Consider the following 25,645-nt stretch of genomic DNA (forward strand, 5'->3'; position numbering starts at 1 on the left):
AACACCATTTAGCTAACATTGCCTTCAAATGGCATACACTTTGCCAGGGCCTGTGATTCTGATATAAATTGCACTAAACATGGTTTCATAGTGTATTGGGCGTGTGACTCACTTGGCATCCAGGGCCAGGTTCCTGATGCAGCCGTAGAAGGAGGAAGTGGTTCGTAGCAGTCCGACGCCCTCTTCTGGCGGGAGGCCACCCATGTACAGAGAGGCGAAGGTCAGAGAGGCCTTCTCCGAGGACAGGCGCACTGTCTCCTGGTGGTCCTCATCCACCAGTACCGTCATCGTCCTGGATAGACGAGACACACACAGAGGACTGTGTCAGTATTTACTCTGCAGTGCTATTCCCCTTGGAAAATACTTCCTGTATATTATTCCACACTGGAATATATGATTCTTAAAAAGGTACAATATGCTATATTTACTGCTGTTCAACGGTCATTTCAAAGTGACTTTAATCCCATGGCAGTTGATTGTTATATATCCACCCTTTTATCAACCATGTGTAGGACTATGTATAACATCAGCATACAACGATCTGATGGAGGATCATTTCAAATGAATGTTATCATTTAGAACCATCCATCAGCATGAAATCATCATCTGTGTTACAGCTTAATCAGTCCCTCTTCCTGGTGCCACTCACTTCCTGTTCCTCTGTAGGATGACAGAGTGCTCCTGTCCGTCACTGAAGCTCCCAGAGCGTGATTTGACCACAACCTTGTGGACGCTCCCGCCCTCCACCATGTTGACGTGAACCTCCAAGTGCCCCGACACCAGCATGACCGCCAGGATGGGCTGATTGGAAACCCAGAGAAGGCTGTCAATATACGCTCTAATCTTAAGTCATTTTCTTGGTTAGAGAACTCCATCTAAATCATGCTACAGTCACCATAAAGCTCTCTTTACTCCTGCTATGGTGAAAAACATGGGTATACAGACCAGTGGAGGAGCTATAAGAGGACTCTGGCTGCAATGGAATCAATGGAACGGTATCAAACACCTGGAAACCACGTTTGACTCTGTGCCATTTATTCCATTCCATTACAATGAGCCCGTCCTCCTATAGCTCCTTCCACCAGTCTCCACTGATACACACTTACCTGGCGTGCCTGTCTGCGTTTGCGGGTGCCCGCCTTGCTGAAGCCTGCCAGGATGATGCCAGTGTGGTTGCGGGTGGAGAAGGAGGCCAGCAGCTCCCCCTGGGAGCCAAGAGACATTGATGGCAGCTCCACATAGCCCCCTCTCAGTACAGACACACTGCGGATTGGCTGGAACACACAAGTTTTTAAAATCTTATTTAACTAGGCAAGTCAGTTAAGAACAAATTCTTATTTACAATGACGGCCTACCAAAGGCAAAAGGCCTCCTGCAGGGACGGGGCATGGGATAAAAAAATAAATAAATAAATACAATATAAATATAGGACAGAACACACATTACAACAAGAGTGTCACGTTAGTTCCTTTTTTATGTCTCTGCTTTAGTTTGGTCAGGGCGTGAGTTGGGATGGGCATTCTATGTTTTGTATTCTATGTTTGTATTTCTGTGTTTGGCCTGGTATGGTTCCCAATCAGAGGCAGCTGTTTATCGTTGTCTCTGATTGAGAACCATACATAGGCATCCTGTTTTCCCACTGATTTGTGGGTAGTTGTTTTCTGTGTCTTCCATACAGAACTGTTTCAGTTTTCATTTATTTCTCTTGTTCTTTTGTTTTCTGTGTTCAGTTTAATAAATATATTATGGACACTTACCACGCTGCACATTGGTCCGATATTTCATACTCCTCGTCAGAGGAAGAAGAAAATTGTAACAAAGAGAGACGACACTACATAAAGACAGACATAAGACAACAACATAACAAGGCAGCAACATATGACAACACAAAATGGTAGCAGCACAAAAACATGGTACAAACATTATTGGGCAAAGTCAACAGCACAAAGGGCAAGAAGGTAGAGACAACAATACATCACGCAAAGCAGCCACAACTGTCAATAAGATTGTCCATGATTTGAGCCTTTGAATGAAGAGATGGCGATAAAACTGTCCAGTTTGAGTGTTTGTTGCAGCTTGTTCCAGTCGCAAGCTGCAGCGAACTGAAAAGCCGAGCGACCCAGGGATGTGTGTGCTTTGGGGACCTTTCACAGAATGTGACAGGTGTTGTATGCGGAGGATGAGGGCTATTGTAGGTATCTCAGATAGGGAGGAGTGAAGCCTAAGAGGGTTTTATAATAAGCATCAACCAGTGCGTCTTGCCACGGGTATACAGTATGACCAGTTTAAAGAGCGAGGCTGTTACTCATAGGGAATACGGGAAGGCTTTTTCTATTCTGTGCAACAATATGCCATCATCATGTACTGCTGGGCACCATACTCTTTACAAAAATCAACAGCAAAAATCAAATGCCACAACTGTCACTGTCACTATTCACTCTTCCCAATACCCCTGTCTACCTTTCATTTGTTTAGAGAGGATAAGGCCCATTAAGGAAGAAATATATAAATTAAGGTTCTTTACTTTCAGTTCTCTAGCCTCTAACACACAGCCTTTCTTACGTCTAACACACAGCCATTGTTACCTCTAACACACAGCCTTTCTAGCCTCTAACACACAGCCTTTCTAGCCTCTAACACACAGCCTTTCTAGCCTCTAACACACAGCCATTGTTACCTCTAACACACAGCCTTTCTTACATCTAACACACAGCCTTTCTTACGTCTAACACACAGCCATTGTTACCTCTAACACACAGCCTTTCTAGCCTCTAACACACAGCCTTTCTAGCCTCTAACACACAGCCTTTCTAGCCTCTAACACACAGCCTTTCTAGCCTCTAACACACAGCCTTTCTTACGTCTAACACACAGCCTTTCTTACGTCTAACACACAGCCATTGTTACCTCTAACACACAGCCTTTCTAGCCTCTAACACACAGCCATTCTTACGTCTAACACACAGCCTTTCTTACGTCTAACACACAGCCATTGTTACCTCTAACACACAGCCTTTCTAGCCTCTAACACACAGCCTTTCTTACCTCTAACACACAGCCTTTCTAGCCTCTAACACACAGCTTTTCTAGCCTCTAACACACAGCCTTTCTTACATCTAACACACAGCCTTTCTTACGTCTAACACACAGCCATTGTTACGTCTAACACACAGCCATTGTTACGTCTAACACACAGCCTTTCTTACATCTAACACACAGCCTTTCTTACATCTAACACACAGCCTTTCTAGCCTCTAACACACAGCCTTTCTAGCCTCTAACACACAGCCATTGTTACGTCTAACACACAGCCATTGTTACGTCTAACACACAGCCTTTCTTACGTCTAACACACAGCCTTTCTTACGTCTAACACACAGCCTTTCTAGCCTCTAACACACAGCCTTTCTTACGTCTAACACACAGCCATTGTTACGTCTAACACACAGCCATTGTTACCTCTAACACACAGCCTTTCTAGCCTCTAACACACAGCCTTTCTAGCCTCTAACACACAGCCTTTCTTACCTCTAACACACAGCCTTTCTAGCCTCTAACACACAGCCTTTCTTACCTCTAACACACAGCCTTTCTAGCCTCTAACACACAGCCATTCTTACGTCTAACACACAGCCTTTCTTACCTCTAACACACAGCCTTTCTAGCCTCTAACACACAGCCTTTCTAGCCTCTAACACACAGCCTTTCTTACGTCTAACACACAGCCATTCTTACGTCTAACACACAGCCTTTCTTACGTCTAACACACAGCCTTTCTTACATCTAACACACAGCCATTGTTACGTCTAACACACAGCCATTGTTACGTCTAACACACAGCCATTCTTACATCTAACACACAGCCATTGTTACCTCTAACACACAGCCTTTCTTACCTCTAACACACAGCCATTCTTACGTCTAACACACAGCCTTTCTTACCTCTAACACACAGCCTTTCTTACCTCTAACACACAGCCTTTCTTGACACCATAGGAGTCTCGGAGAAGGTCAAAGTTGGAGCGGGCGATCTCCATGTTTTTGATGCAGCCCACATAGGACCGTGCTACTACTTGTCTCCTGCAAAGAGAATTCAATTCACAATTTACCTTATGTTCATTTACTTAATGTAGAAAAACTACTAAATACAACAACTCAAACACTAAGCTAAATATTGACATTATGCAGAAGGCTAAAGGCATCCAAATACTAGCTTTGATCCTAGCAGATCTTGGCTAGGCAATGTGAACGTCTGTGCCTTGCAAACTCCCTTAAAAGCCGCAATATTACGGTTTGTCCTTCTTGACACGCCGTAGCAACAAGTACACTTCCTCAAAATAGTCTGAATTAATCTAAGATAACTCAAGAAATTTTTATTTCACTTTGACATTTTTGCAGAGGTCTTACATTCAACTAAGATGTCTGGTGCAGTATATCTCAAGTGAGAAAATGTGCATGAAAACTAGTCATTTGTCATTGAATGACAACATACACTTCATTGAAGAATCCTTACTGTTGACCAATCACTGACGAAGGGGCATAGACTTTGGCTACCGAACCTCAACAAGCCCCAAGAAAAAAATGTAGGTGCTCAAACAGCCGAAAAATCCCCTGCTGAATGCTACCCAACACCAAAATAAACAAAAACATCACTAAATTGTATGATAATATATATGCAAACTGTTTAGACTGAGAAGATATGAGAAGATATGAATCACAGCAACACAATTGCATATCAACTAGGAGTATTTAGCAGGTAGGTGAAGTATGCGCCAAAGTACTTCCAGTACCTGATAGGTCGAGACATGGGCAGTCCCCCGATGTAGATTGGGTCCAGGTCGGAGCGGTTGAGATCAGAGGCGGAGCCAGGAGACTCTGCCTCTATAATCTCTTTGTCTGATGAGTTGTCTGCAGCCATCACAGATATATAAACTGGGAGGATGGAAAGAAATACAACAGTTTACTTTACATCAGACCTGGTTTCAAATACATGTATATTTAAGTATCTGCTTATTTAAAATACTTTTTTCTGTGTATTTGAGTATTTTCAAATACACAGCCGTGCCTAAAACATGTGCTTTTATTTGAGTATTTGAATCGTTATTTGTAAAAACAAAATAGTGTATTTTCAAATACTTATTTCAAATACTATTTTCAAATACCTGGGTTAAATGGATGGGAGTGTATTTGAGTCAGTATATTTGAGTATTTTCAAATACTTTCCACGTGTATTTCCTACTTGTCTTTTCAAATAAAAGATATCTGAATACTTACTTTGAATGTATGTGAAAGTAATTGAGATATTTTAAATAGTATTTGAACCCAGGTCTGCATTACATACATACTATAGGCATTTTTCCAGGACAACCACTACAAAATAATAGGGATATACACAGTCTCAATAAAGCTCCAGCTGAAAAAAGCCGACTGTGACCCAGAAAATTGTGGTTGCCCGACTATACCCTATATAACTCTTAGCCTATAACCTATGAACTATGACCTTTGCGTTTATTCCTCTGCAGGGTGATCTTGTACCAGCTGCCAGTGTTATAGGCTTTGTTGGAGGAGAGGGTCAGAGGACCAGAGCCAAGTTCAAAGGTTAGATGCACTTGGCCCTCCACCAGCTCAATGGACAGGAAGTCCCTCTGAAATAACAAATAAATACATCAGTCAATCTTTATAGTCCCCAGAAGGTAATTTGACTTGCCACAGCAGAGGACGATAGCTTTCCACTACAGTATGTACATCTAGAAAACAAATACAGACTGTTCAGTGTGGTTGTAGTGTGTTTGTGGGCCAGCAGGGGGCGTACCGTGGCATTGGAGGCCAGGTAGAGCAGCAGGCCGTTGGGGGAGAGGGTCTTGAACAGCAGTACGATGGAGGTGGAGGTGGAGCGGAGGGGTTTCTCTACCACTGAGTAACCACTGCCATCAAAGTGGAAGGATGTCTCCTCCGTCTGCGGACTCATGAAGCAGCCGCGACACTGGCCCTCCCTCTCGGCGTAGTTCCACAGCCCGATGTTCTTCTCGTTGAGCGACGCCTCCCCCACACAGCCCTTGAACTGGGTCATCTTCACTGCGGAGGACTTCTGTGTAAAAGAGATTGAATAAATGGTTTCAGATTATCTCTGCTTTGCATGTCCTTTGTAATTTTGTGTCAAGCGACTTGAATGTTTTTTAAAAGTTTTATTGGGGGAGAATACAGAATGATATGCGTTGGTGACGTAACCATAGGTGTGGGAAGATGTTTGGGGGCGATGGTGCAGCGATTCTTTCGCCAATGGTGTAAGGGTGCTGAGAATGTTTTGTCGAGGGGGCTATACCGGTCCACTAATACAAGGACTAGTACATATTTTTTATAGTGATTTGTCCCACGGTTATGGATGTAACTTGAATTGAACCAGTTCAAGTTCTCAAGGACCCAAGGTGGTGGCTAGAACCATGTCTGAGTGAAAATGACCCAGCCAGGTGTGACTGTACCTTGATCTGGCCTCCCAGGCCACCAACAAATATGAGGGTAAACTTGTTGACATCCAGGACCGTAGCAGGGCGTGGTGAGGTAGTCTTGACCGCAGGCAGGGGGTCTGACTCCAGCTGGTGGACTGACAGCGTGCCGTGCCTCCCAAAGCGTGTGGCGTTGATGCGATGCCACTTGTTGTTGTTGATCTGGATGTCGGGGTACTCCAGTTTGGCGTGGCCTGAACCCGCATCCCACAAGAACCCCACCTTGCCACGATGCATCTCCACTGCCAGGAAGTCCACCTGATATACAGCACCAGTCAAACGTTGGGACAAACCTAATCATTCAAAGGTTTCATTTATTTGTACTATTTTCTACATTGTAGAACAATAGCGAAGACATCAAAACTATGAAATAACACACATGGAATCATGTAGTAGTAGCGGTAGCATTGACGTACATTATAAAGGGTTTATGAAGGGTAGTTTATAGATTATTTATAACTCTCTGGTTGAATGTAGATTATATAGACTTTAGTTTAAAACAGACTTATGGGTAATCATTACGAGGTACTTTCGGTGGGTGACTCACGCTGGAGCTGCTGCCCATATAGAAGAGCAGGTTGTCAGGCTCGCTGGTCTTGACGGTCATAGTTAGAGTGTTGAAGTTACTGGAGGACATCTCAGGCTTGTAGGCCCTCACACAGTCTTTGTCTGCCAGCACTGACACCTTGATCTGTACCGGCGAGAAAAGGACAATATTGGTATGTCAGTTGAGGACAGAGTGTGTTGGTCCATGTGCAGCAGGGTTCCCACCCGCGGGATGGTGGTTCTATTTGGCCACCCCAAGTTTTCGGAGCAAAAATCTAATAGTTGGACACCAGGAAATCTGAAACAAGTGATTGTAATTTTGTAAATCTGAGACACGTGATTGTAATTTTGTAAATCTGAGACAAGTGATTGTAATTTTGTAAATCTGAGACACGTGATTGTAATTTTGGAAATCTGAAACAAGTGATTGTAATTTTGGAAATCTGAGACACGTGATTGTAATTTTTTAATCTGAGACACGTGATTTAAATTTTTTAAATCTGAGACATTCAATTGTATGCAAGACCCGCTCCTCTAGTTGATGATCCCTGGTGTACAGTGTGTGCGTGTGTGTTTTGAGTCTGTGCGTGTAGTCCAGCAGCAGTGACGAACCGAGGCAGCCTGTTTGCGGGCCTGGTTGATCATCTCTCGGATCTCAGACAGGTTTCTGCTCAGGTTTTCCCGTAGGGTCTTCAGGGGTTTAAGACGGTCATACAGCCTCTCGGTACGACTCTCTGCCTCATTCAGCTTAGACTCAGCAGTCCTGGCTAAGAGGGACAACAGATAGGACAGGTTAGTAATGCTAATGTCATCTTACTCATCTATGTCAGTCACATAATATGTCTAGAAATGAGCCTGTAATTGATATGTCACGATAACATGGTAATAACATTTGACTAACATTAAACAGGTATTTGGGACACTACTTGGCTTCTAATGTGGTGTGGTTGAAAGCTGGAGTCCTTAGATGCTACATACATTTTTGGACTTATAAATGATATATACCATATATATACCATTGCATCTTGAAGAATATAACTGGTAAATGCCTCCTGAGCATAGTTCAACTGTCACACCCCATCAGATCGCTAACTATCAGCTTGTTTTACTCCAATGTTTGTAAACAACATTTATAAATGTAAACAAACACTGTATATGATGGACGGTCAGTCCTTGCATCCATAGCTCTGTCTATGAATTTGTCCTGTGGTTACCTTTCTCAAGATTTTTACCAAAATAGAGGCAAGGTTTTTGCTTTGTTATTGTTTCAACTCCGGATTCTAGATTTATTGTGGAAAGGGTGGAAGCAAAGGTGAAAAACACTGTAGAAAACACTGGCATGACAAAGCTGCTAGCTATAATCTAGCTAGAACCATATTTGGTTGTCAGAAGTATATGTTAGACCCACCGGTTGAGTGTGAGTCAGAGAACAGCTGGTTTGTGTTGGAGACGCTGGTTTTGGCCTGGGCCACTGCCTTGCTGGACTCCTCCAGTCTGACCCTGAGCTCCTCCAGGTGCTCCAGTGCCCTCTGCAGGGAGGAGTTGGCCATGGCAGCCTGCTCTTTGGCCTCCAGCACCTGCTCACTGGTGCCTACAGGGGGCAGCACAGTCAACGTGAGTGATGTACTGAGGTACCACATTTCATGCTGTTCTGTTTTCCCACTGTTTAGGGTGTCTTTGAGTCTATGATGAAGTGTTCAATATATGACTAGTTGATATCTACTATTTTCATCCAGTGGTTGAGACATTTTTCAAGTGAGAAAAAACAGCTCCGAAAGTTGTAAAGTACAACATTGTGTTATTGTTGGTTTTAATGTAGCATTTTTGACATGTTGTTGAATGTTGTTTTTATGACTTAATAACACAGGGAAGAGATGATGAAAGTACTAGAGTGATGTAGGAGAAATGACACAGAAAAGGACAATTATTAGGGCATCATTTGGCAGCAGTACCACTCACCGTTGGGCCGGCTATGGAGCAGGAAGGCTGGCTCTGGGATCCGTCTCCTGGTGTTATGAAGGTTATTTATCAACAAGGCCATTCTGTCTGTCACATCACTGATGGTAGCGAGGAGACCTAGGAGAGACAGAGACATGTCAGGTTTACTACAATGCAGTGCATTCGGAAAAGATTTTAACCCCTTAACCCTTTCCACATTTTGTTACGTTACAGCCTTGTTCTAAAATAAAAAAAAATTAAAGTCGTCAATCTACACACAATACACCATAGTGACAAAGCAAAAACAGGTTTTTGTAAATGTTTACAAATGTATACAAATTTAAAACAGAAATGCGTTATTTTAATAAATATTTAGACCCTTTGCTACGAGACTCGAAATTTAGCTCAGTTGCATCCTGTTTCCATTGATTGTCCTCGAAATGTTTCTACAACTTGAGTCCACCTGTAAATTCAATTGATTAGACATGATTTCGAAAGGCACACACCTGTCTATATTAGGTCCCACAGATGACTGTGCATGTCAGAAAAAAAACAAGTCATGAGGTCGAAGGAATTGTCCGCAGTTTTAAAGGTCCCCAAGAACACAGTGGGCTCCATCATTCTTAAATGGAAGAAGTTTGGAACCACCAAGACTCTTCCGAGAGCTGTCCGCCCGGCCAAACTGAGCAATCGGGGAAGAAGTGCATTAGTCAGGGAGGTGACTAAGATCCTGATGGTCACTCTGACAGAGCTCCAGAGTTCCTCTGTAGAGGTGGGAGAACCTTCCAGAAGGACAACCACCTCTGCAGCACTCCACCAATCAGGACTTTATGGCAAAGTTGCCAGACAGAAGACACTCCTCACTAAAAGGTACATGACAACCAGCTTGGAGTTTGACAAAAGGCACCTAAAGGACTCTCAGACTATGAGAAATAAGATTCTCTGGTCTGATGAAACCAAGATTCAACTCTTTAACCTGAATGCCAAGCGTCACGTCTGGAGGAAACCTGGCACCATCCCTACGGTGAAGCATGGTGGTGATGGGATCATGTAGTGGTGATGTTTTTTCAGCGGCAGGGAGACTAGTCAGGATTGAGGCAAAGATGAACGGAGTAAAGTATAGAGAGATCCTTGATGAAAACCTGCTCCAGAGCGCTCAGGACATCAGACTGGGACGAAGCTTCACCTTCCAACAGGACAATGATGCAAAACTTTCTAAAAACCTGTTTTTGCTTCGTTATTATGGGGTATTCTGTGTCGATGGATGACGGGAAAAAACTATTGAACCCATTTTAGAATAAGGCTAAAATGTGACAGAATGTGGATAAAGTCAAGGGGTCTGAATACTTTCCGAATGCACTTTAGTGTGTGTGTGTGTGTTTGTGTGGATGTGTTTAACTATACTTGTGTTGACCAGAAGTCCCCACAAGAATAGCAAACAAACAAAAATTTGACCAACTGAGAACATTTTGTTAGTCCCCACAAGGTCAAATGCTATTTCTAGGGGGTTTAGGGTTAAAGTTAGCATTAGTGTTAAGGTTAGAATTACGTTAAGGTTTAGGAGCTAGGTTAGGGTACTGGTTAGGTTTAGAGTTAAGGTTAGGTTTTTGGGTTAGTGTAAGAGTACGGGTTAGGTTTAGAGTTAAGGTTAGGTTTTCGGGTTAGTGTAAGGGTACGGGTTAAGTTTATAGTTAGGGTTAAGGTTAGGTTTTCGGGTTAGGGTACGGGTTAGGGTTAACGTTAGGTTTAGAGTTAGGGTTAAGGTTAGGTTTTCGGGTTAGGGTAAGGGTACGGGTTAGGTTTAGGGGTTAGAGAAAATAGGATTTTGAATGGCACTGAATGGGTTAGTTGGGTACAAGACGAATGGGTAGACTGTGTGTGTGTGTGTGTGCTCCAACTCACCCCCAGTGCTGTTGTTCAGGGCCAGACACTCAGCCAGTATCTTAGCACTACACTGCACAGCCTCAGATCCCAGATCAGTAAGTGACACCTCTTGCTGGGCCGTCTACAGTCAACACACACACACACACACACACACACACACACACACACACACACACACACACACACACACACACACACAGAAAGACAGTTATTCACGGCACTACTTGTTTTCAGGTTTCTGACCCACAGCACACTGCATATCCAGTGTATTAAAAGAAAATGGCAAAAGACTCCAGTCACCCAAGTCATAGACTGTTTTCTCTGCTATTTCACGGCAAGCGGTACCGGAGCGCCAAGTCTAGGACCAAAAGTCTCCATAACAGCTTCAACCCCCAAGCCGTAAGACTGCTGAACAATTAATCAAATGGCCACCGGACTATTACATTGACCCTCCCCCCATTTGTTTTTAGACTGCAGCTACTCGCTGTTTTATTATCTATGCATAGTCTCTTCACCCTACCTATATATACAAATGACCTCAACTAACCTGTACCCCCACACATTGACTTGGTATTGGTACCCCCTGTATATAGCCTCGTTATTGTTATCTTATTGTGTTACCTTTTATCATTTTTTACTTGAGTTTATTTGGTAAATATGTTCTTAACTCTTTCTTGAACTGCATTGTTGGTTAAGGGCTTGTAAGTAAGCATTTCACGGTAAGGTCTACAGCTGTTGGTTAAGGGATTGTAAGTAAGCATTTCACGGTAAGGTCCACACCTGTTGGTTAAGGGCTTGTAAGTAAGCATTTCACGGTAAGGTCTACACCTGTTGGTTAAGGGATTGTAAGTAAGCATTTCACGGTAAGGTCTACACCTGTTGGTTAAGGGATTGTAAGTAAGCATTTCACGGTAAGGTCTACACCTGTTGGTTAAGGGATTGTAAGTAAGCATTTCACGGTAAGGTCTACACCTGTTGGTTAAGGGATTGTAAGTAAGCATTTCACGGTAAGGTCTACACCTGTTGTATTTGGCACATCAAAGTTTCATTTGATTTGAGTTGAGAAGTTCTCTAGCCTGGTCCCAGATCTGTTTGTGCTGTCTTTCCAACTCTTATGGTGTTCGGCCATAGGAGTTGGCAGGACAGCCCAACAGATCTGGGACCAGTCTAGTTATTCCATGATCTGATATTAATAGTGAAGGGACAGTAAATGAGCGGCGACTCACCATGTTGAGGGCCATAGCAGCAGTCAGGATGGCTCGGTTAGCCATCTCTTCTGCAGGCTGGATGTTAACTCTGATGTTAGAGTTGGCATGCGCTGCACTGGTGGCTTTCAGAGTGGTATTCATCACCTCCGCTAGAGAACTACATACAGGAAGACAAGGTGAGGCTGATGTACTAAATATAGATATTTAGTCCTATTTCAAGCGCCTAATGTTTGTGATGACGAGGGATTTTGAAATACCCATAAAAAGGGTACATATGTAAAAGTTTACACACACACACAGACACACACCAGCCCACCCGCCGGCACACACACACACACACACACACACACACACACCAGCCCACCCGCGGACACACACACACACACACACACACACACACACACACACACACACACACACACACACACACACACACACACACACACACACACCAGCCCACCCGCCGGCACATACACATACACACAGACACCAGCCCGCCGGCACACACACCTCTGCAGAGCCTGGGCCTTCTTGCTCAGTTCTTGGGCGTGGTCCTCAGCCTTGTAGACCAGCTCCAGAGCCTCTTGCTTCCTCAGCTCCATCACCAGAGCATCCACATGCTTCCTCAACATGGGGTTCCACTGCTCCAGCTGTTCCTTGGCCCCCTCCAGTTGCTTTACAAGTCGCATATAACCAAAATAAACAGTTAGAATGGACTCAGATTCTGTTGCCTAAACTACATGTACCCAAATTATTTATATATTTTTTACACTGGCCAGGTTTCCTAAAAAATGTGTACAATTGCTACTGACCTCTACTGACCTCTACTGACCTTGAAATATAAAGTTTAAATCAACAAATAAAAGTTATTGACGCACACATGTATTTGACATGGAGATAATATGGCGTTATGGTGTGATTTACAGAGGTGCCGTTGCTCATGTCCTCTGCCAGATTGACAGCATCAGCCAGTATGTCCTGAGTCTCCTCCAGTTGTGTTTCTGCCGTCTGGTTCAGCCGGCCCACATTCTGCCTCAGACCCTACACAGCCACACACACGCACACACACACACACACACACACACACACACACACACACACACACACACACACACACACAAAATAAATACTTCTACCGGAAAACTGTATAGCCCCTATATAACTAAGATGTTTGAAAATGAGTGAAATTCTAAATAAATTAACTTCACCAACCTACATTTGACATTTATATGCTTATATGTGACTAAAAATGACCATAATTTGGCCTTTCTGCACGTCAACAGTAATGTCAAACTGTACTACATGTAAAGTACTTGAGTAATGTGAGTGTCCTGACCTGGTACTGTGGCAGATTGGTGTTGATGCTGCCCAGCAGGGTCTGTGTGTGGTTGTTGTTCTCCCTGGCAGTGTTCAGAAGGGCCTGGGCGTCCACTAGCTGCTGTTGGTGTTGGGTCAGACTGCTGGAGATGTTGAGGGTCTGGGACTCTATCACTCCCTGGGGCTCCTGGAGGTGCTTCTGCACCCTCTGGAGGAGAGCCTCGGCAGCCCTGTAGTTCACATAACACACAGGAGGGTTAGAATACAGTACACTACAATCACTTCAACTATAATACACACATAACACACAGGAGGGTTAGAATACAGTACACTACAGTCACTTCAACTATAATACACACATAACACACAGGAGGGTTATAATACAGTACACTACAGTCACTTCAACTATAATACACACATAACACACAGGAGGGTTAGAATACAGTACACTACAGTCACTTCAACTATAGTACACACATAACACACAGGAGGGTTAGAATACAGTACACTACAGTCACTTCAACTATAATACACACATAACACACAGGAGGGTTAGAATACAGTACACTACAGTCACTTCAACTATAATACACACATAACACACAGGAGGGTTAGAATACAGTACACTACAGTCACTTCAACTATAATACACACATAACACACAGGAGGGTTAGAATACAGTACACTACAGTCACTTCAACTATAGTACACACATAACACACAGGAGGGTTAGAATACAGTACACTACAGTCACTTCAACTATAGTACACACATAACACACAGGAGAGTTAGTCAGCAATACACATCCATGTACTATAGTCTAATACAACTTGACTACACCAATAGAGCCCAGAGCAGTGTTCCAGTACACTCAATCACTGTAGTATAACAAGGAACAGTGTTACTTAGACCCTACAGAGCTTTTCTAGTTAAGTGGTATTAACAGTTGACTTCTGAGTGCAGAGAGCTGGTGGTTGTATGGGACTGAATCCAGAAAGGGTAGACTACTTAAAATCGCCACCTTATACGGCTAACCAACCAGAGTTCTGTAGAGACGCTGGCGTTGGCCTGGGCTAAGTCGACCACTCTGATTGTTTCCAACATGGCTGCCACCTGCTTCATTAGCCGTCTGCTCTTAGCCTCGTTCATCTCCACGTTGTCTGTCCTGATCAGACGGCCAGCTTGCTCCGCCAGGGCTGAGCCAATCACAGAGAGGGAGGGGCTTACAGGTTAACAGCTTTTGTAAACATAAATGAAAACAGTAGGCAGCATCAACAAGGATCATTTTTGACCCCATTAGCAATGGAACCCTTTTCATATAGCATGATGTCCTGTGGCAGCACCTTGTATAGCAGTCTGAATGGTGTTGATGTACTCCAGAAGCTCGGCCCCCTGGGTAACGCTGTTCTCTGTGGACCGGGCCACTTCCTCTCCATCAGCAGACACACCCATAGCCTTCTGTAGCAGTCCGTCTATGTCCTGGGTGAGGTTTGTCATGTCCTCCTCATCCCTGGTCAGGTGATAGTCTGGGCTCCTATACGAAGACATCAGAGTCTAGGAGAGAAATGACGACATAAGTGTTTGACAACAGTCTTTCTCTCACTGAATGTGTACTGAGTACTTCTTAACTTAAGACAAGGCAGGAGACGGGATTCAAAAGATGATTTCAAAACCTACTGGACAGAGAGGTATAATATGACTCCTCTTTTACCTTGACCTCTCGCGTGTCGTTCTCCAAGTTGACCAGTGTGCTGTAGGGTGACAGGATGACCCCGGTCAGGTTGACAGACAGGAAGGAGCACTCTACTGCATCCAGGTCATCCAGGAGCACCCTGGTACACTCATCATCACACACTGAGGGGAGGGGGAGGACACATTCTAAAGTTGCAGTTACCTTTGTGTGTGTGTGTGTGTGTGTGTGTGTGTGTGTGTGTGTGTGTGTGTGTGTACAGTGCATTAAAAAAATATTCAGACCCCTTGACATCTTGACATTTTCCACATTTTGCTATGTTACAGCCTTATTCTAAAATGGATGAAACAGTTTTTTTCCCCACTTCATCAATCTACACAGAAAACCCCATAATGACAAAGCAAAAACACGTATTCAAAAATAAATATTACATTTACATCAGTATTCAGACCCTTTACTCAGTACTTTGTTGAAGCACCTTTGGCAGCGATTACAGCCTTGAGGCTTCTTGGGTATGACGCAACAAGCTTGGCACACCTGTATTTGGGGAGTTTCTCCCATTCTTCTCTGCAGATTGTCTCAAGCTCTGTCAGGTTGGATGGGGAGTGTTGCTGCACAGCTATTTTGAGGTCTCTCTAGAGATGTTTGATCAGGTTCAAGTCCGGGCTCTGGCTAGGCCACTCATAGACAGGCCACTCGAAGCCACTCCTGCGTTGAATGGTCGTTGTCCTGATGGAACGTGAACATTCACCCCAGTCTGAGGTTTTCATCAAGGATCTTGCTGTACCTTGCTCCGTTCAGCTTTCCCTCGATACTGACTAGTCTCCCAGTCCCTGCCGCTGAAAACCAAACCATTAGCATGATGCTGCCACCACCATGCTTCATCGTAGGGATGGTGCCAGGTTTCCTCCAGACGTAACGCTTGGCATTCAGGCCAAAGAGTTCAATCTTGGTTTCATCAGACCAGAGAATCTTGTTTCTCATGGTCTGAGAGTCCTTCAGGTGCCTTTTGGCAAACTCCAAGTGGGCTGTCATGTGCCTTTTACTGAGGAGCGGCTTCTGTCTGGCCACTCTACCATAAAGGCCTGATTGGTGGAGTGCTGCATAGAAGGCTGTCCTTCTGGAAGGTTCTCCCATCTCCACAGAGGAACTCTGGAGCTCTGTCAGAGTAATCATCAGGTTTTTAGTCACCTCCCTGACCATGGAACTTCTTCCCCGATTGCTCAGCTCGGCCGAGTGGCCAGCTCTCTGAAGAGTCTTGGTGGTTCCAAATTATTCCATTTAAGAATAATGGAGGCCAGTCTGCTCTTGGGGACCTTCAAGGCTGCAGAAATGTTTTGGTACCCTTCCCCAGATCTGTGCCTTGACACAATCCTGTCTTGGAGTTCTACGGACAGTTCCTTCGACCTCATGGCTTGGTTTTTACTCTGACATGCACTGTCAACTGTGGGACCTTCTATAGACAGGTGTGTGCCTTTCCAAATCATGTCCAGTCAATTGAATTTACCACAGGTGGACTCCAATCAAGTTGTAGATACATCTCAAGGATGATCAATGTGTTAGGTTCTATTATTAGAGTAGGAACTCAACTGACACTGTGAAAGCTTAAACCAAGTTAATTCTTCCCAGAGGGTCAATTACAGCTGTATTAGACAAAGACATGTTCCACCCGTGGTAGTGTACATACCCCACATTGGGTGGAGTCTCCTCCTCATCGCTAAACAGTGCATCATTATTGCTAGGCAGGGGAGCTGAGTGATATGAGCCTTAAACGGTTCCTCCCCTTATCAGTACTGCCACATGCGACCGTGTTCCCTGCACTCAGCCCCTCCCAAGCTTCATTATGGCCCCACCTCAGGTCTCTTTATAACTAATGATTAATAATAGTTCAAGCTCAGAAACCAAACCTATCAAATGGAAACAGGATGCACCTGAGCTCAATTTCGAGTCTTCTAGGAAAGGGTCTGAATACTTATGTAAATAAGGTTGTTTTATTTTTTATACATTTCTAAAAAAACAGTTTTTGCTTAGACATTATGGGGTATTGTGTGTAGATTGATGAGGAAATACATTTATTTAATCCATTTTAGAATATGGCTGTAAAGTAAGAAATGTGGAAAAAGGGGAAGGGTCTGTATATCTTCCGAATGCACTGTCTGTCCATATAATGGTAAGCCCTGCACAAATCAAAGAGTAGGATACTCACAGACACACTGGTCCCCGTCCAGGACGTGTCTCGCCTCGCACTGGTCACACAGGCGTCCCCTGACCCCGGCTTTACATTCACACTGGCCCGTCAGAGAGTCACACGCTGGATGGAGAGAACCTGCAGTACTACACTGACAAGCCTCACACCTCCCTCCTGGACCAGACGGGTTCCCATAGTAACCCACTGAACACCTGAGCGAGGGGAGAGAGAGAGAGAGAGAGTAATAAACACATAGAGAGAGAATAAAATGGTTGTCTTAAGAGTTGTATTGATGGTATGTAATGACACACTTGACATCCAACAGGCGACACTGTAGTACTCTCTCTTACCTCTCACAGTAGCGCCCCTCATAGCCGGGCTTGCAGGCGTTGCAGCGGAAGTCTCCCACCACTCCCTCTAGAGCACAGGTAGGACTGAAGCTGACACACAACAATACACCCACTATGTCAGACAGTGTTATGCAGACGACAATATCTCCTCACTGCCCCCTGCTGGCTAAGACCTCTATTATCAGAGGACACTCACTGAATCCTGCTTGAACTCCACTGTAGACCAAATTAGCTTCAGCATTCTAAGGAAAACACATTTACTTATGAGATTTAATATGTGCTCTTTACAATAGTGTGTAATCAATATGTGTGTATCAATCTCTTTAAAATACACTCTATGTGTGGAATGAGACATTTAAACTCAAGAACACCTCACTTATCAGAACAGGTGTGGCTGAGAGGAGAGTGAGACAGGTACCTGTTCTCTTTGAGGGGGCAGGCACATAGCGAGCAGTCCCTGACGGAGCCTTTCACGTCGCCATAGTACCCCGAGGAACACACGCTACAGTGCTCCCCTGCTGTGTTGTGTTGGCAGCCCAGACATTCTCCCGTGTCCAGGTCACAGGCCTGGCTGTGGTTGTTACAACGGCAGGGCACACATGGCTGGATCAGGGGTCTCTTCCCCCGCTTGTTCAGCTCAGTCACTGGTTGGCGGTAGTAGCCCGGGGCACACTCCTACACACAACACAAGTTAGCAGCAATGGACAACACCACACTACAACATACACTACATGGCCAAAAGTATGTGGATACCTGCTTGTCGAACATCTCATTCCAAAATCATGGGCATTAATAGGGAGTTGGTCCCCCCTTTGCTGCTCTAACAGCCTCCACTCTTCTGGGAAGGTTTTCCACTAGATGTTGGAACATTGCTGCGTGGACTTGTTTCCATTCAGCCACAAGAGCATTAGTGAGGTAGGCCTGGCTAGCGTTTCAATTCATCCCAAAGGTGTTCGATAGGGTTGAGGTCAGGACCTCGCTTTGTGCATGGGGTATTGTCATGTTGAAACTGTTGCCACAAAGTTGGAAAAACATAATAGTCTAGATTGTCATTGTATGCTGTAGCATTAAGATTTCCCTTCACTGGAACTAAGGGGCCTAACCCGAACCATTAAAAACAGCCCCAGACCATTATACCTCCTCCACCAAACTTTACAGTTGGCACATCCGCCAAACCCAGATTCGTCCGTCGGACTGCCAGATGGTGAAGCGTGATTCCTCACTCCAGAGAACATGTTTCCACTGCTCCAGAGTTCAATGGCGGCGAGCTTTACACCACTCCAGCCAACACTTGGCATTGCGCATGGTGATCTTAGGCTTGTGTGTGGCTGCTCAGCCATGGAAACCCGTTTCATGAAGCTCCCCCCCAAAAAGTTATTGTGCTGATGTTGCTTTCAGAGGCAATGTGGAACTCATTAGTGATTGTTGCAACCAAGGGTGCTGAAGCTACGCGCTTCACTCGGCGGTCCCGTTCTGTGAGCTTGTGAGACCGTTGTTGCTCCTAGACGTTTCCACTTCACAATAACAGCACATCCAGGTGACCGAGGCAGCTCTAGCGGGGCAGACATTTGACTCATTTGAAGGGGTGTCCACATACTTTTGTATATATTTTATTTTATCTTTATTTAACCAGCTAGGCCAGGTGAGAACAAGTTCTCATTTACAACTGCGACCTGGAAATAGTGTATATGGAAATTACATGCTATCGCTACAATGGAAGAAAGACTGGTGTTGAGGGAAGAAAGACTGGTGTTGAGGGAAGAAAGACTGGTGTTGAGGGCAGAAAGACTGGTGTTGAGGGAAGAAAGACTGGTGTTGAGGGAAGAAAGACTGGTGTTGAGGGAAGAAAGACTGGTGTTGAGGGCAGAAAGACTGGTGTTGAGGGCAGAAAGGCTGCTGTTGAGGGCAGAAAGACTGGTGTTGAGGGCAGAAAGACTGGTGTTGAGGGCAGAAAGACTGGTGCTGAGGGAAGAAAGACTGGTGTTGAGGGAAGAAAGACTCGTGTTGAGGGAAGACAGACTGGTGTTGAGGGAAGAAAAGACTGGTGTTGAGGGAAGAAAAGACTGGTGTTGAGGGCAGAAAGACTGGTGTTGAGGGCAGAAAGACTGGTGTTGAGGGAAGAAAGACTGGTGTTGAGGGCAGAAAGACTGGTGTTGAGGGAAGAAAGACTGGTGTTGAGGGAAGAAAGACTGGTGTTGAGGGAAGAAATTGTGGATAAGAAGATAAGATGTCTGTCAAATCACAGACGATTGTACAACCCCAAGAGAGATGTGGAAAAACTGTCTCAAAGCAGTCTGACCTGGCAGGACAGTCCAGCGTAGCCAGCTGGACAGTCACAGATCTCGATCAGACTCGCCAACTCCATATCCTCCAACCCTTGCTCTGCCTCTAGGGCCGTATCCATAGTGATATTGGATATTCTAACGAAAGACAAATACAATATTGATATGATAGTCACGCTATAGTGCTGACACAAAAATAGTATGTATGTGTGTGTGTATATGTATGTGTGTGTGTGAGTGTGTGTGTGTATGAATGTGTGTGTGTATGAATGTGTGTGTGTATAAGTGTGTGTGTGTGTGTATGTGTGTGTGTGTGTGTGTCAAATCGAAATCAAATCAAATTTATTTGTCACATACACATGGTTAGCAGATGTTAATGCGAGTGTAGCGAACTGCTTGTGTGTGTGCGTGTGCGTGTGTGTGTGCGTGCGTGCGGTGTGTGTGTGTGTGTGCGCGTGTGTGTGTGTGTGTGCGTGTGTGGTGTGTGCGTGTGTGTGGTGTGTGTGTGTGTGCGTGTGTGTGTGTGAATGCGTGTGCTTGTGCGTGTGTGCGTGTGTGTGTGCGCGTGTGTGCGTGTGTGTGTGTGAATGCGTGTGTGTGTGTTCTAACCTGCTCTGCTGCAGCCCTGTACCATACGATGCCTTGATGGTGATGTACTCAATGTGGCTCAGGACTGCCATGAAGTCAGAGTGACTCACAGCTTTCTCTGACACAGAGTTGAAATACTTCCACTTGTGCTGCTCAAGAGAAATCAAAGCATTATATTAGTTATATTATAATATATCATTTTTTTTATAATTATATGAAATTATTAGTAGGATTTGTAGGCTTTAGCTCAGCCGAATAAAACATTATTTTAGCATGCAGGCCTTGTGGGTTCGAACTTCAGATAGTCAGACTACTCCAGCTTTAGGTCTTCTGGTCTCCTTTTTACCTCAGTCAGTGGGACGTCCTGACGGGTTGTTACCCCGTTGTCAGGGGCAGGCATGTCTATGTAGATGACCTGCTTCCCCAGATGACCCCCCCTCATCAGGACCTGAGGCTCGTAGTTGGCCAGGCCGGCCCCGTCCATAGCATAGAACGCCACCACGTAGGATAGCTTCCCTCCATACGACAACAACTAGAAAGAGAAAGGATGCATATATTTTAGATATTATATGTACCAAATGGAAAGGGGTTCTACTTGTGTGACTATTCCATTGGTTCTATTGCACCAGGCAAGCTCAGTCAACTGCAGCTATTTAAAAGAAAACAAATACTATTGGAATCCAGGTCTGACTCTTGGTAAATATGAACAAAACGGGCTGTAAACAAAATGTCTTTATTGTTTATCTTCTTGGTCTTTCATTCAAAATATTCACAAAAATCTAACCTTCAATTAAAGTAAAATAATTGAGAATTATGAGCATAAAACAAATATTTTTCTCAAATATATGTGTGCCACAATTGGTACCCCTTCAAACAATACATTGTGCAACCTCCCTTTGCCAAGATAACAGCTCTGAGTCTTCTCCTATAATGCCCAATGAGGTTGGAGAACACATGGCAGCAAGGGATCTGAGACCATTCCTCCATACAGAATCTCTCCAGATCCTTCAGATTCCCAGGTCCACACTTGTGGACTCTCCTCTTCAGCTCATCCCACAGGTTTTCTATGGGGTTTAGGTCAGGGGACTGGGATGGCCACGGAAAAACCTTGATTCTGTGGTCAGTGAACCATTTTTGTGTTGATTTTGAGGTGTGCTTTGGATCATTGTCCTGCTGGAAGATCCAACCACAGCCCAGTTTAAGCTTCCTAGCAGAGGCAGTCTAGTTTTGATTTAATATCTGCTGGTACTTGATAAGAGTCCATGATAACATGTATCCTAACAAGTTGTCCAGGACCGTTGGAAGAAAAACAGCCCCACAACATCAAAGATCCACCACCATACTTCACAGTGGGGACAAGGTACTTTTCTGCATATCCATCTTTTCTGTCTACGCCAAACCCACCTCCAAAAAGCTATATTTTGGTCTCATCTCACCATAGAACCTGGTCCCATTGAAAGCTCCAGTAACGTTTGGCAAACTGTAGGCGCTTGAGTTTGATGACAGCGAAGGCTTTTTTATGGCAACCCTCCCAAACAACTTGTGGTTACGTAGGTGATGTCTGATCGTAGTTTGGAGACTTTCTGACCCCAAAACCCAACTAACGTCTGCAATTCTCCAGCTGTGATCCTTGGATAGGTTTTGTCCATTGGAACCATCCTCCTCACTGTGTGTGGGGTAAATACAGACACACGTCCTCTTCCAGGCCCATTGTTAACATCTCATTATTGCCCTGATAGTGGAAATGGGCATTTTCAACAATTTAGCTATTTTCTTATAGGCATTTCCTGATGTGTGCAGCTCAACAACCTTTTGTCTCACATCATTACTGTATTCTCAGGTCTTTCCCATAGTGATGGATGATTATGGGAATTTGGTCTGTGTGTCACCTCATATTTATTCCCCAGTGAAACAGGAAGTCATGGCTTACCACTTAAGTGTTCCTAATCACTCAGGTGAACTTAAAAATGTAACATATGAATGGGAATATACTTCAGGTAGATTTTACTCGTGAGAATTTCTAGCTGTGCCAATAATTGTGGCACACATGTTTCGGAGAAAAATATTTATTTCACTTTTTCCCCCAATCATTTTACTTAAATTAAACGTTCGATATTTGTGAATATTTTGAATGACAGGATAAACAGAAAATACATTTTCTTCACAGCCCATTTTGCTTATATTTATCAAGGGTGCCAATATTAGTGGAGGGCACTGTAGTCACTTCATGAGGTAACAGTGATGTGAGGTGTAGTGCACCTTGTTTCCCTGGTAGTGTTTAGGCAGCCTCCAGTAGTAGGGTCCAGCCAGGCTGGGGGTCTCTATGTCCCTAGTGTCTAGCAGCATGTCTGGGTTCTGGTAGTAGACCCCCACTACACTGCCCTGGAGGTCACTCTGACTGACCACACGTAGCAGCTCTGGGTCAGAACCCAGTGTGATCTGTATGCAGATAGATACACACAAACACATGAGTACGTGCATAGACACACACACACACACACACACACACACACACACACACACACACACACACACACACACACACACACACACACACACACACACACACACACACACACACACACACACACATATTTGCTTCTCCTACTGTCCTCCATCAGGTGATGAGGTCCCAGGAGGTTGATGGAATGGTATCAAATACATCCAACATGGTTTCTATGTGCCATTTAATTCGCTCCGTTCCATCCATTGTTATGAGCCAACCTCCCCTCAGCAGCCTCCACTGATTTACAGCCAGCTCAGCTGTGCCATCTCTTATCACTAATTATGACCAGGAAATAGATTACCCGGCTAGCTACATCTGTGGTCTTTCAGATTCCTCTGTCTGAGGGGGCCGGGGGTGCTACACAGGGCATGTGTGTCCTTGAGCCGGCGGGCACCGTACGTGGCATCACTAAGCGGCCGCCGCCACAACAGATGGGCATCCTATTGGGTATCTTTCTAGGCATTTCATTTCCTCTCTATTGTGTCCAATTAAAATGAAGCTAATTAGGAGCATTGTGCGAGTCATGAGGATACAGATATTGTTCTTCATCCAGACAGATGAGATAGTATACAGCTGGAGAATTATCATTTTGATTTATTTAACTAGGCAAGTCAGTTAAGAACAAATTCTTATTTACAATGACAGCCTAGGAACAGTGTGTTAACTGGTCTAGGAACAGTGGGTTAACTGCCTTGTTCAGGGGCAGAACGACAGATTGTTACCTTGTCAGCTCGGGGATTTGTTCTAGCAACCTTTCGGTTACTGGCACCAACGCTCTAACCACTAATCACCTGCCGCCCATGAGCCAAATCATCGTCTGGTTACACCTGACCAAATAGCTTTGAACTCAGAAATAGATGATATCTTCCTGGTAATAACGCATTTTCAGGAAAAACTCCAGGCTCTAAGCACGATCCACTGTTAGATTTGATATGCAGGTTGTTTCTTGGCTAACAAGGTTATAAACAAGACAGAGAAAATGATTCTGAGATAAACCAGACAAATAGAAGCCAAGTTATGATACAGTATTGTTGTATAAAGAATATAAGAGTATCACTAAACATAGGTATTGCAATCCCAGACAGCGACTAGAAAGAATAAAACGTATTTTGTTTCAAAAAATGTGCCATCGTTTCATGTTGACGTGGCGGACTGAAGCCCCCTCAACACCTTCAGACAATGTCAGACAGTTTCTCAATCCTGTTAGCATAGCCACCCATCTGAAGAGGAAGCAGATGGGCGGGACTAAAACAGGAAACCAGGGTAATATTCAGTAGCAGGCACACGTTTTAAAACGTTTCGACAATGGAAAATAAAAATCCAGAGGGTTCAACGTCATAAAACATTCAGGTGGAAAATGCATTGTGTCAAACAGTCATATTCATCTGTCAGGGCAAACAGTGTAGAGTGATCACTCCCCATTGGGCAAAAAACTGGTTGAATCAACATTGTTCCTGCATTATTTCAACCCAAACAATCGATGTGATGCCGTTGAATCAACATGGAAAACTGATTAGATTTGCAAAAAGTCATCAACATAAGGGCATGTCCTATTTTTCACTCAAATCTTAACCTAAATTCAATGACATGGTTACGTTTTTGTTGATTTCACGTTGAATTCACATTAGTTGAAAACTCAACCAAACTAGACGTTGAACTGACGTTTGTGCCCAGTGGGTCTATTCAGCACATTTCTATCATCAGAGTTCTGAATGTTTCAACTCACTGAACAGACCCCGGATGATGAGGGTTTGGATAAGTGGATTGTACTCACCGGCACCCGGACCATCCCACCCAGCTCCTCACAGTCTGAGGAGACCCCGAAACAGAAGCAGGGGCTGCAGCCGGCCGGGTTAGAAACAGATAGGCCCAAGGTTCCCGTCTTACACTCATCACAGCCACCTCCACCCACATTGTCCTGGAAACCAGAGACCAATTAATTAAAATAAACAACATACTTAGTACGGACCCAATAAAACACAACACTATCATAGGCCATAACGGATATGATATTCCATCATATGAACGATTACTGTTTGTTCACTCAACTAATTTCACCAACTGTTGAAGTACCTTGCACACACAGTTCCCTGGGGCCTCACAGCTGCACACACCCAGTTCCTCATCACAGAACTCCTCTCTGGTGCCGTTGATGTTGCAGTTGCACACCGTGCATTCTGGGTAGCCCCTGTAGCCCATGGCACAGTGGTCACAGTTCTGCCCAGCGAAATCAGAGCGGCATTGGCACTGCCCGTTGGTGATGCCACACTGGGTGGCATAGCTGCCCATCTCACTGCAGTTACATGACTAGGAACAAAGGGGCAAAGATGAGCTTTAATAAACACCTTTTATGTTACATGAATTAGCTTGTTACAGTTATAATTTATGAAGCATCTATGTAGGCATTAAAAGGTATATGTAGGCCTTATAAAGGCTTCTACATTTCCAGTTGGAGAGGTAGGTTTTACCTTACATCCTGTCACAGTGTTGTGACCCCAGTGACCTTCCTCACACAGATCACACTTCTCTCCTCTGGTGTGGGGAGGACAGATACACTCGCCTGTCGTCACGTTACAGTTGCCATAGGTGTGGGCACACTCACACTCTGATGGGGCGGGTAGAGAGAGAGAGAGATGGAGAGGGGG

At 44.4% G+C, this 25,645-nt stretch overlaps 1 protein-coding gene across 1 annotated transcript in view; it reads right to left on the reverse strand.

The window, feature by feature from the left end:
* Window positions 1-25,645, reverse strand: part of LOC115104875 (laminin subunit alpha-1-like) — a 77,113-nt gene that overhangs the window by 5,286 nt on the left and 46,182 nt on the right. The window contains exons 21-50 of the mRNA XM_029626242.2: window positions 25,469-25,605; window positions 25,074-25,307; window positions 24,775-24,918; window positions 22,754-22,933; window positions 20,841-21,026; window positions 20,516-20,643; window positions 19,924-20,044; window positions 18,043-18,299; window positions 17,625-17,714; window positions 17,293-17,486; window positions 15,108-15,250; window positions 14,740-14,950; window positions 14,436-14,592; window positions 13,416-13,626; window positions 13,004-13,120; window positions 12,590-12,753; window positions 12,098-12,236; window positions 10,890-10,992; window positions 9,009-9,125; window positions 8,458-8,640; window positions 7,662-7,816; window positions 7,051-7,194; window positions 6,480-6,761; window positions 5,813-6,088; window positions 5,501-5,645; window positions 4,791-4,932; window positions 3,966-4,080; window positions 1,107-1,274; window positions 650-801; window positions 113-292 (exon numbers count right to left, since the gene is read on the reverse strand). Of these exons, the coding sequence (XP_029482102.2) occupies window positions 113-292; window positions 650-801; window positions 1,107-1,274; window positions 3,966-4,080; window positions 4,791-4,932; window positions 5,501-5,645; window positions 5,813-6,088; window positions 6,480-6,761; window positions 7,051-7,194; window positions 7,662-7,816; window positions 8,458-8,640; window positions 9,009-9,125; window positions 10,890-10,992; window positions 12,098-12,236; window positions 12,590-12,753; window positions 13,004-13,120; window positions 13,416-13,626; window positions 14,436-14,592; window positions 14,740-14,950; window positions 15,108-15,250; window positions 17,293-17,486; window positions 17,625-17,714; window positions 18,043-18,299; window positions 19,924-20,044; window positions 20,516-20,643; window positions 20,841-21,026; window positions 22,754-22,933; window positions 24,775-24,918; window positions 25,074-25,307; window positions 25,469-25,605 (4,975 nt within the window). The remainder of the gene's footprint in view (window positions 1-112; window positions 293-649; window positions 802-1,106; window positions 1,275-3,965; window positions 4,081-4,790; window positions 4,933-5,500; window positions 5,646-5,812; window positions 6,089-6,479; window positions 6,762-7,050; window positions 7,195-7,661; window positions 7,817-8,457; window positions 8,641-9,008; window positions 9,126-10,889; window positions 10,993-12,097; window positions 12,237-12,589; window positions 12,754-13,003; window positions 13,121-13,415; window positions 13,627-14,435; window positions 14,593-14,739; window positions 14,951-15,107; window positions 15,251-17,292; window positions 17,487-17,624; window positions 17,715-18,042; window positions 18,300-19,923; window positions 20,045-20,515; window positions 20,644-20,840; window positions 21,027-22,753; window positions 22,934-24,774; window positions 24,919-25,073; window positions 25,308-25,468; window positions 25,606-25,645) is intronic.

This window comes from Oncorhynchus nerka, linkage group LG22 (assembly GCF_034236695.1).
Source record: "Oncorhynchus nerka isolate Pitt River linkage group LG22, Oner_Uvic_2.0, whole genome shotgun sequence".
Taxonomy (NCBI): domain Eukaryota; kingdom Metazoa; phylum Chordata; class Actinopteri; order Salmoniformes; family Salmonidae; genus Oncorhynchus; species Oncorhynchus nerka.